This window comes from Meles meles, chromosome 17 (assembly GCF_922984935.1).
Source record: "Meles meles chromosome 17, mMelMel3.1 paternal haplotype, whole genome shotgun sequence".
NCBI lineage: Eukaryota > Metazoa > Chordata > Mammalia > Carnivora > Mustelidae > Meles > Meles meles.
Genome location: NC_060082.1, coordinates 1,699,712 through 1,710,812, shown reverse-complemented (window position 1 = coordinate 1,710,812; position 11,101 = coordinate 1,699,712). Strand labels below are relative to the sequence as shown.

Sequence of the window (11,101 nt, the reverse complement as noted above, 5' to 3'; positions counted from 1 at the left end):
GTGCTTAGTACTCGATCCGTGGGGAGGGGGCGGGGAGGCGACGGTGGCTGGGTGGGGGGCATCTTCAGAGCCTCTGGCCACCCCGTCCTGGAAAGGTTGGGAGGGGGCCAGGCAGGAAATTTTACTAGAGTTACAACTCCGATACCTCAACACACCCTTCTATCTGGAAGCAGCTACGAGAAACTTTTGTTTGGCCAGAGGGGGCCCGCTAAGGCATCCTGACCCCCTCTGCCCAGCCCCCCATCTGCGCCACACCACCCCTTCCTCTCTGGAGGGGATTGGGGACCGGAGGGGGAGAATTACCATCTGTATCTGGAGGTGCTCTTGCCAGCCCTCGAGCCCTCTCTGGCCCTGACCTTTGACCTCTTCATGTGACCCTTTAGACCCCCCCCCATACTGCCCCCAACCGCCATATCCCCGTTTGGGCATCTGCTCCTGGGTTTCCAGTGGTCTGAGGGAGTTGGGGCCCTTTCAGAAGTCTGCACAGATTCCCTGGGGTTGGAGGGGAGGCTCGTCAATCCATAAAGGGCTCAGCGCTCACCTCCCCGCAGAGCTGGATGGAGGGGTGTGGGGAGAGAGCTCCTCTGGGCCTCTCACCCTCTCCTCCCCATCTTGCCTCCCCTTGGGCTGTCCTCTCCTCCTCCCGCCAGCTCTCCTCTTTGCTCTGTCCTCCTCTGTCTCTTTCTTCCCTTCTCCCCACTCCTTCCTGCCCCTTCTAGTCCAGCCTTGGGCTCACCATCCTTGGGGAGAAGCAGGGGAGAAGAGCATTTGGATGAACCCTAATTCCTCTTCTGGCACCCGGAGGCCCTCCCCACTCCTCCAAAGAAACACCTCGAATTCTTGATAGAATGTATCCCCATTCTCAGTGAAAATTTTGAGGAGGGGACTAATACTGGGGTACATCAGGGGTCAAACCTCTGCCTCTACCATCTTTGGGCATTGTATTTAGGGAGCAGTTCTTGGGCTGGATCTTCTGGCGGCAGGCAGAGGAGAGACAGGGTCGCGTCTGCTGTTCAAGGGGCAGGAAGGAGCTTGAGGCAGGTGGAGAGGCCGGTGCACGGGGTGGGGGGGTGCTCCTCCCCCCCCACCGCTCCCACGGCCTGCGCCCCCCTCTGGACCTGACCCAAACCCCGATTAGCAAGCAAATCATGAAGTCTCTGTCCCACCCATCGTGGTTGTGGGGAGAGGCTGGGTCTTCAGAGAGAGTTCAGTCCTGGACCAGGCGGGATTCGGGGGCGACATTCCGGTCCAGTATCGCTAACAAGCCTAGGACCCCTCCCCGCCCCCACTGCTTCCCTAAGGCTCACTTGGGGCCTGCCACCAGCCTCCCACCCTCCTGGTTCCGCTGGCCGGGCCAGGAGAGGGTGGGGGATGGGAGTCCCGGGGGGGGGGGTGTCCCAGGCGATTCTTGTACATAGTGGGGTAGGACTGTCCTAGGTGGTCTCTGAGCACTTGGGCTCGGGGAGTCCCATTCTGTCTGATGGAGGGGGTGCAGGGATGGAGGCACAGGGGGGATTTCCTCCTCTCCTTCCTCCTGTTGTGCATTCACTCACCTCTCCTCAGCCTGCCCCCTCCAGACCACCAGCCAGGGAGGGGAGAGGAAGGAGGTCACAGTCAGGAAAGTGGCCTGTGATAACTTCCCTCCTTCCCGCCAATGTGAGCCATCCTGAGATGTGTGTACAATAGAAACCAAACCAAATGGGCGCCCTCGGTCGGTCGGTGGCCGAGGGGGGGTGGGGAGGGGGGTGGGAAGAAGGGATGTCTGTCTGTCGGTCCCCTCCCCCTCTCTACTTCTTACCCACAAAGGCAGAAGACTGTTAGGCTAGGGGGCTCAGAAAATTCAGTCCCGCCCTTACTAATTGAGCCAAACCTAGAAACCAACGCAAAACACACATAGTGAGAGACAAAACAGAGGAGAGAAAGAGCGTGAGAGGGAGCGAGATAGGCGAACAACACAGAGACAAAACAAAAATAGCAAAAAAAAAAAAAAAAAAGCAGTTCTTTATAATTTAATATTCTATTTTAATAAAGGCGTTTATTACCGTATAAATGTAGCAAAGAACCTGGGCTAATATGAAAAAAAGACTTTTTATTAGGTAATTTATTATATGAAAAGGATATTTTATTTTATGATAAAGTGATCCTTAAAAAAAATAAAAAAACTTTAGAAGGTTTAGAATATATGTAGGGAGAGAAGAAGAAAAAAAATACATTTGTATTCAGAGTTAAATCTTAAAAAAAAGTGTTTTTAATATATGTTCGGGTTTACGTTCCTTTTTTCCCCCACTTTTATTTGGGGAGGAATGTCATTTGCTTTTTGTGGGGAGCGTCCTGGGATGTGCGGTGGAGATGGGGGCCTGGGGGAACCTGGTCCCTCTGGGGCCCCCATAGATTGGATTTCACTCCATGGGCCCCCCTCCCCGCTCCCCTCCCCCTCGGGGGAGCCGGCAGAGCCAAACAAAGAAAGGGATTAACAAGAAAGGAAGAGCGCTTGGACTGAGGATCCTGGGCTGCCCCCCTCTCCCCTGCCCTGTCCCAGGGGCGAGCGGGGAGGGGAAGTCCAGAGCTGAGGCCTAGCAGGCCTGCGGGAACCCTCAGAGAGGTGCGAGATTTAAGAGAACGAGTTTTGTTTTGTTTTGTTTTGTTTAACCAAAAATGAGAGAGAGAGAGAGAGAGAAGAAAAAGAAAGAAACCGAGGGGTTTAAAAGAAAAGAATACTACAAAATAATAATTATTAATAATAATAATTCAAATTTATTTCATATAATCCTAGAGAAAAAGAAAGAATTACTAGTTACTTAGTAGACGATATTCAGATAGCTTAAAGTTTAGTAGCATCGAGGGCCCCCGGGTCCAGTAGAATGTATAAAAGTTGTAACGAAAGGAAAGTAGATGAGGGAAGCGGTCAAGTCCACCCTGCATGTGGGGAACCCCCATCTCCAGATACCCGGCAGGAGCAGGCCGCTAGCTGAGCTCGGAGCTTCTGGTCTGCTGGGGTTGATTCTGAGAATCCTTGGATTTTTAAGTTGTAGGACAAACAGATGAGGGGCTCCGTCCCCTGGGTCTTTGAAAGATGGACGCCCATCCACTTCAGCCATGTGGCAGCTGGGCTGGCCGGGGCGGAGGGGAAGGTGAGCGCTTTCACCTGTGCCCTCGCCCCTGGGGGCCCACCACCCTGTCCATCCCCAGGTCTCTGCAGAGCAGGCCTTACTCCTAAGTGCTGTGTCCTCTTGGGGCGCTCTGGGAGGGTGGAGGCTTCCCAGCTCAGACCCTCCCGGACCTGCTTCTCCCAGGCCCGAGGAAGTCCTTCTTAAAGTGTAACCTCGATTCACCCCACGGGGAATTGATTCAAGAACCTGGTAGGTCATTCTAGAACAGACATGCACGCACTTCCCACCTGCCTGGAGCTTCATGAGGGCTGGGGGTCAGGCCCCTGTGCTCGCTCCCACCCGGTAGCCCACTTAGTTTTTGGCATCCGTGGGATTCACAATCTCAGTCATGGCTCTTTCTCTGGGCCTGCTTTGTCTCCTAGAAGTTAGACTCCAAGAAGGACTTTCCCACCCACTGGGGTGCAGTGGAGATCCTGTCCTTGAAGGCCTGGGAGAACGGGGCCCCCAGGGGTATGAAGGCAGGGGGCAGGCAGCAGGGACTGGGTGGGGGGCGCTGCCCCTAGCCCTGTGCCCCAGGTCACCTGCAGCTCTAAGTGTTCAGGACGCGGCTGTCCGGGGTACCCTGGCTTGGGGGCCCCTTGCCCTCCCCACAGGAAACCGGGGAGCGTGGCTTTGCATGTGAGAAATCACCTCATGTTTTCTAGCACTTGCCTTCCACCAGCCCCGGCTCAGGGCCGGCCCTCCCTCCTGTCCCAGGGAGCTCGGGGGACCTGCTCCAGCGGCACACCTGAGGCTCCGTTGTGCCCCTCCCCGGCCGTCAGCCCCCAACACATCTCCCTCTCCCCGGTTTACTCTTCTCACCCCACCTAGGGAGAGTCCCCCCTGCTCTTTTTGTCCTAGAAACCCCGCTAGTTTGGGAAGGTAGAGTCTGGGGTGGGGAGGGCTTCCCCTTCCCGCCGGAGGGTGCGGGTGGGGGAGGGGGGAGGGGAGACAGCCCCGGGGCAGGGGGGTGGTCTCCACTGTAGAAAGTAGAGTAGGATTGTGGTCAGACTTAATTTGAGGCATCTAGTGAGGACACGTAAAAATCCACCAAGGAAAAATATTTCAGAAGCAAAATAAAGGCAGGAAACAAAACGAACCCGTGGATAATCAAATGAAAGTGATGCTGCACAAAACGCAGAGAAACCAGGAGGGGGAGGGCTGCTGTGTTAAATGTGCTATTAAGAACTTAATTTTATTAAAAGTATTATTAATTAAGGCTCTGGCCTCTTTCTCCGCGTGTGCGTGTGACCTGCGCTGGGGCAGCGTGGGGGGGCCACCTCGGGAACCGCCGGGATGGGGGGTCATCTCTAGTGTGACTCCGGGGGCCCCGCCCCCCTGTGGGAAAGGCCACAGGGCACTGCTCCAGTCTCCAGGCCCCTCCCTTCCTCCCCACTGACCACCTCGTCCTCCCAGGGAGGGGGCGGGGCAGGGGGCGCAGTTGGCCTGCAGAGCTGGGGACGGCCAGGCCCAGGACCAAGTACTGGGAGACCCCCCAGTACTGGAGTGGGGCCGCCGCTCCACCGCACACTCCCTCTCTCTGGGGTCAGGACTGCATACTGGGCAGGAGGCTCAGACCTCCCACGTCCAGGCGCACAGAGACAGGGCTGGCCGTGACCCCCCCTTCTCTCCCAACACCGCCCCCTGCCTCCTCCCCTCACCCCTGGCATTGGAGTGACCTCAGTTCTTGGCACCAGGGCCCTGGGCACCAGATGGTGCCTGACGGTGATTTCCTTTGTCTCTCCTTCCAGATACCCACTCTTGGCCGTGCTGTTCCCCCCTCCCCCACCTGCCCTGGGGGTTGGCAGAGGGAAGGGCTGGCACCTCCCTCCCCCTTGGCACGGCCCCCAGACCACAGGACTGCAGAGGCGGCTGGCCCTGGGGGGCAGTGGGTGTGGCGGGGAGGCTGGGGGGTGGAGGAGGGGAACACAGGCTCAGCGGGGCCAGAGGTGAAGGGGAGCAGGGACGGGAGGGAGCAGGTGGGCCAGATGTCGGTACAAAACGGAGCTTTATTTGAAGGCCAGATCTGCGTGGTGGTGGTGGGGCGGGTCCGGGGAGGGACAGGTAATAGAGATACAGGGGTGGGGGGAACGGGAAGCTCGTGGAGCTCCGTGGGGCCACTCTGACACCTGGAACCATAGGGCAGGGAGAGGTCCTGGCCCCAGGGTGGGAGTGGGGCACCAGAAAGCCAGCGGGGAACGGGCAGGAGCCGGCCGGGTCAGAGGCTGATGCAACAGGCCCTCTTCTCACCTGGGCCCGGCTCCTGCCCCGCCTGGGCACCGCCTAGAGTGATGGTGTTGGTCCGGCTGCTGCTTTGCCTCTGCTTGGACACTTTGGTGAAGATCTCTGGGGGGGGGGGGGCGGAGGGCAGTGATGGGGTCAGAAGACCGAGAGCCCGCACTCCCCCTACACACACGGCGCAGGCTCGCTGAGCACGGGGTGTGACCATGCTTCAAGGAGGCTTTGCTGGAAGGAAGTGGCGTTTGGGCACCTGCGTCCCTTCTACTGACTTGGGTGGAGAAGGGCTAATGCTTAGGTCCCTGGGAAATGTGGCCTTCTGGTTCCCTCCGCAACCTCGGGCTTGGGGGTGAGGCGGGGTGGGCGCTGGGGAGGCTCTGAGGAGGCTGGAGGCCCACGGAGGGGCGGAGGGAATCCTCTGGGGGAGGCCAGGGCTGGCGGGCTGAGCCCCGACCACAGCCCGCGGAAGCCTCAGGACCGGAATGGGGCCGCCGAATGGAGGCAGGGCTCTAACCTTTGAGGACCGTCTCGAAGGCCAACTCCACATTGGTGGAATCCAGGGCTGAGGTCTCCAGGAAGAGCAGCCCATTGTTTTCTGGCAGGAAAGGCAACACAGTAATAATAACATTGACCCTGTGTTTACTGGGTACATTTGCAAGGTGCTAACCCCTTGGCATGTGCAGCTCATTCCACTCTGGAATCCACCTGCCACGGAGATTTGCACAGGATCCCTTTTTGTGCTAGAGGAAGGTGAAGGCCACCGGCCCAGAGGGCTGAACAAAGGCCCAGCCAGGTGGGGCTGCGGGACACCAAGCCTGTATCCTTGACCACCCGCTTGCTGCCTCTGACCCCAGAGGCCTCCTGGGGAGATCGTGAATGGAGAAGGTCATGGGGAGCGCACCTGCCACACCCCGAGGTCTCGCGGAGCGGCCCGCTTTAAAGTCAACGACAGGGGCGCCTGGGTGGCTCAGTGGGTTAAGCCTCTGCCTTCGGCTCAGGTCATGATCCCGGGGTCCTGGGAGCGAGCCCCGCATCGGGCTCTCCGCTCAGCGGGGAGCCCACTCCCCCCCCCCCCACTGCCTGCCTCTCTGCCTACTTGTGATCTCTCTCTGTCAAATAAATAAATAAAATCTTTTAAAAAAATAAAATAAAATGAAGTCAATGACAAATAATTGCCCATAAAGACAATCCTGGGGCTCGTGGTGGGACATGATGAGGGACACAGGGGGACTGCGAGGAAGAAGTGACGGCGTGGGGGCTCCGTGGAGGAAGGCCAGGCGGGGGCCCCGGGGCAGGAGCAGGGGCTGGGGAGGTGGGAGCCTGAGGGCTGGGCTGGGCGCTGGTGGGCGGGGTCTCACCGGCAAACATTCGTGCCTCTTCTGTTGGCACTTCCCGGGCCTGCTGGAGGTCACTCTTGTTGCCCACGAGCATGACCACGATCGTGGCCTCGGCGTGGTCGTAGAGCTCCTTCAGCCAGCGCTCCACCACGGCATAGGTCTGGTGCTTAGTGAGGTCAAACACCAGCAGGGCCCCCACTGCACCACGATAGTACCTGGGGGGACAGAGAGGGGGACAGAAGCAAGGTCAGAGGTGAGTACCGGAGATGGAGAAGTATGAGAGCCGAGGTCAGGGGACCCGCATTGGGACAGGGTGTCTCCAGGCTCTGGGCCCGACACTGAGCCCTCCTGGGTTGCTCGTACGGCAGGGCAGGGGGACCCCAAAGCAGGCCCTCCTTCTCGGAAACCACCGCCTCCATCCTGCCTTTCTAGCCACGCTTCCTTGGGTCTTTTGTTCCGATTGATCCCTCGCTGTCCACCCACGAGCGCTTGGGCCCCGATCAAGTTGGCCTCCCAGATCCCAGCTTCAGTGGCACGTTCCTCACGCTCCTCCTGCCGCCCTTCCGGTGTGTCGAGAAATGGCCAAGTACGAAGCAGACGTGAGGCCGCTTCTCCATCCCACAGCCTCCCCCATCCCGGGTGCCTCTGACACCCCTGCTTGAGCCTGGGACTCTTGTATTAAGCAGGGATTAATTACAGCATCTTAGTCCTCCGGAACCTGGAGGATTACACCACATGGCCGACGGAGAGTGCCTGGTACCCGCCTGCCGGCACGCAGCACAGGCTAGGGCAGTCGGTACCACTGTACCCGCACCTGGGGCTCAGGGGGGTTAGGCGCACAGAGCGCGGGGCCCCGCAGCCTCTCCTCCGGAGGCCCTCCCGGACTTCCCCAGCGCCCCCCAGTCCCGGGGGGCTCACGCAGAGGTGATGGCTCGGTACCGCTCCAGGCCAGCCGTGTCCCAGATCTGTGCCTTGATGGCGGCCGTGCCCAGCATGACCGTGCGGGTGGAGAACTCGACCCCGATGGTGGTGCGGCTGTCCTGGCTGAACTCGTTCCGTGTGAACCGGGACAGCAGGTTGGTCTTCCCCACGCCCGACTCGCCGATCAGCACCACTGCCGGCGGGGGGAGAGACAGGGCTGAGCTGGGGGCCACCCATCGGGAGCGGGAGCTGAGCCCAGGAAACCGAGGGAGGAGCCCAGCCTCCTGGCGGAGGGTTCCAGACTCCCAGGTGAGGGGCTGGGAGTGGGGGCTGCAGGCCTGGCAGGGCTCTTGGTCTGGTCGGCCTGCACTTCTGCTGAGGGGCACCGGCCACCGGCTGTTTGTGGGTGTCGGTGCTGAGGGCTTTGAGGTAGGCAGGGCGTGTGGATGCGGACGGGGCGTAGGTCTGGGAGGGCTCACGTCTCTGGACTAGGCAGTGTGACGGCTTTTTGCCTGTCTGCGTATGAGCTGCAAGGACGGGGAGGCTCAGTGTGCAGGTGTGTGTGTGTGTGTGCGTGCGTGCAGGGAGCCGCCACACAAACACGAATGCAGGGAGAAGAACATTCGGCAGAGACACATCTGAGGAGGGAGAAAGGTTCAGGCGGTAAGAAATTAGGGCCCGAGGGGCACCCGGGGGCCCAGTCTGTTAAGCGTCTGCCTTCGGCTCAGGTCATGATCTCAGGGCCCTGGGATCGAGCCCCACATCGGGCTCCCTGCTCAGTGGGAAGCCTGCTTCTCCCTCTCCCACTCCCCCTGCTTGTGTTCCCTCTCTCGCTGTCTCTCTCTGTCAAATAAATAAGTAAAATTAAAAAAAAAAAAACAAAAAAACAAAAAAAAACCAAGAAAACAAGAAGTTAGAATCCAGCTGTCCCCAAGGAGGGACACAATTACGGACACGGGGCTGGGTACTGGGCAGGCCTACCCTGACATGCGTTTTCATGGGAAACATGGGAATAAAAATACTATCCTTTCTAGATTGTTGCGAGAAGTGAGCTCCTGCTCAGGCTAATTGTTGCAGGCGGGCCGTGCTGTTACCATCGGGTTTCCGGGGGCCGGGACCTGCCGGGGGCCGCGGAGAGCCTCCGGGCTGACGTGCGACGTCCAGGGCCCAGCTTGACCCACGCAGCAGAGCTGGGGGCTGGAGGGGGGTGCGGGGCCGATGCAAGGACGGCCCACACATTGCGTCACCCTGAGCGAACACCCAGGATTCTGGGAGGACCCCCAGGATTATAGGAGAACCCCCACATTTTCTGGGCACTGGTCCCCACTTGGCCTCTCACTCGCTAGAGACCTCGAACAAGCGGCTCAGCTCTTCTAGGTCTCGGTCTCCTTGTTACAAAATCTAAAAAGCCCCCTGGAAGGTGTGCAGGCCGGGAAGAGGGCTGGGGGCAGTGTGGGCGTGGGGGTGTGTGTGTCTCTGATCCCCCCATCCCCCGGCTGGGACCCTCCTCCCGGCTCACCCCTGCCAGTGGGTGGGCTCCTCGCCCTGCCCTCATGCCCAGAAGGTGCTCAGGGCAAGGGCTTTAGAGACCCAGAGACTTGGGTTCGGGTGTTGATTTCGTGACCATTTCAGCTACTCGCTGCCTCATCCTCATCTCCAAGCCGGAGACCTGGGCGGGGGCAGTGGCTGAGGACCTACTGTGTGCGGGCACAGTCCTCAGGCCTGACGCTGTTGATTCCTTTAGTCCCCAGCGCGGCGCCATGACGCCAGTCCCGCCATCGCGGTCATCCCCTTTCTACAGGTGGGGAAACGCAGGCACCAGCGGGAGAAGGGCTGGCACCAGACAGCACGGCTGGCCTCGCAGGCACGGAGGTGTGCTGCCCCGTCTGCCTCCGAGGAAGGCCAAGCCCCCCGCCGCCAGCCCCCCCCCCGCGGGGACCTGCCTCTCTGGGGCTGCCCACGTCCACTACCCAAGCACGGTGAGGGCCGCCCCACGCCCGCCACCCTCGGCCGGGGCTCGGTGACCCTGTGTCGCGGTCTGCCTTCTCCCCGTGTCTCCTCTCCCTTCCTTTCACTGCTGTTGAGCCGGAATGGACACCTTGTACCCCGACTTCTCAGTGTCTGCTTCTGGAGACCCCCACCTGCACGAGCTAGTCAGGGACGGAGCAGAGCTCTGAAGACTCGGTCTGGCCCCCCGCCCGCCGTGCTTGCAAAAGCAGAGATGTGTTTCAGGGATGTCGAGGAGGCTCCCGGACTCCGGGCCGGTGCAGAGAGGACTCAGGGAAGGGCAGCAAACTAGCAGCAATGGCCTGGCCCAGGGGCCCGGGGTGCAGCTACCCCGACCGGAGTGGCCTGAGTCCCAGCTTCCAGGAGGGCGGGGCATAGCCTGGGAGAGGCTTTGGGGTGGGGCGGCTGCCTCTGGGGTCCGCCCCGCCCTGAAGGAGACAGGGAGCTGGGGGTGCCCGGGGCTGGGGTCTGAGGGGTCCTGCGCAGGGGCGGAGGTCAAGGAGCAGGAAAGATGCCCGCATGCCTCCAGGATCAGCCAAGTCGACCCCATGCCTGGTATTTGGGCACAAAGGGGCTGCCAAGGGACAGCAGACAAGGCCGCAGCCCTCAGAGTCTTCCCGGCCCTGTCCGACCCTGCTCTCAACCTCCTACGTCTTCCCTGCCTTCACTCCGAAATGGACAAAGCTCTCCTTTCTCTTCTTGCCGGCACGTCTGCCCGGAAACAGGACTTGCTTCCCCTCCGGGTTATTCCCTCTCTTCTCCGCGGGGAAGTCCCCTCGCAAGTTCTCTCTTGCTACCACGCTTGACGGCTCCTAGGGGCGCAGGCTTCCTTCACTGACCGAGCAGAGGGACGGGGCAGCGGCCAACATCATTCCCTTCAGGAGCAGGGCACCCAGGCAGTTCCAGAACTTCTGTCCCAGTAACCAGACCCTCCGACTCCCGGCAGCTTGCTCTCCTCTCTGAAGGGAGGACGGCCCGGGAGGGTCCTGGGAACAGGTAAAAAGACCGGAGCCGCGCTCTGGCTCCGACGTCTCGCTCCCTGCGGACCCCAACTCACCCTTGAAGACAAAGTTATAATCCTCCTCGGCTCTGTTCCCCATCCTGGCTCTGCATGGAGGGGACGCGTGGCTCGGGGGGCAGAGGTGACAGGTCTACGCGTTGGCTCAAGGCCCTCCACCCTCGGCGCCCCAGAGACCCGGATCCGCAGCTCCGCTCATGGGGGGTGAAGAAACTTCCGCAGGCAGAGGGCTTGGGGGCCTGCTAGCGGCTGGGGAGGGCCTGGGAGGCTCAGCTCCGGCAGGAGGGGGTGCTGCAAGGAGGCCGAGGGCACGGAAGCTGAGAACAGGAAGAGCGGTGCCGAGACCAGGGGCCCAGGTGGGCGGAGAGAGGATGACGTCAGACAGGTTAGGCAGGTTGAGCGTCTGCTCTCCAGGCCGGGCGAGTGGGCGG

General features: G+C 60.4%; 1 protein-coding gene across 1 annotated transcript; it reads right to left on the bottom strand.

The window, feature by feature from the left end:
• Window positions 1-5,140: 5,140 nt before the first annotated feature.
• Window positions 5,141-11,027, bottom strand: RAB25 (RAB25, member RAS oncogene family). Its single transcript, XM_045982167.1, has 5 exons — window positions 10,710-11,027; window positions 7,643-7,838; window positions 6,746-6,939; window positions 5,902-5,982; window positions 5,141-5,495 (listed from the first exon to the last, which is right to left on the bottom strand). Exons 1-5 carry the CDS (start codon window positions 10,750-10,752, stop codon window positions 5,368-5,370), a joined length of 642 nt encoding a protein of 213 aa, XP_045838123.1. The 5' UTR covers window positions 10,753-11,027; the 3' UTR covers window positions 5,141-5,367.
• Window positions 11,028-11,101: the final 74 nt, after the last annotated feature.

What these genes read in the sequence shown, in the direction of transcription:
- RAB25 (XM_045982167.1), bottom strand. Translation starts at nt 10,752, where the DNA reads ATGGGGAACAGAGCCGAGGAGGATTATAACTTTGTCTTCAAGG. An exon ending in TTATAACTTTGTCTTCAAGG is followed by an intron (nt 7,839 to 10,709) that starts GTGAGTTGGGGT and finishes CCCCGCCGGCAG; the next exon opens with TGGTGCTGATCGGCGAGTCG. An exon ending in CTTCGAGACGGTCCTCAAAG is followed by an intron (nt 5,496 to 5,901) that starts GTTAGAGCCCTG and finishes CCCCCCCCCCAG; the next exon opens with AGATCTTCACCAAAGTGTCC.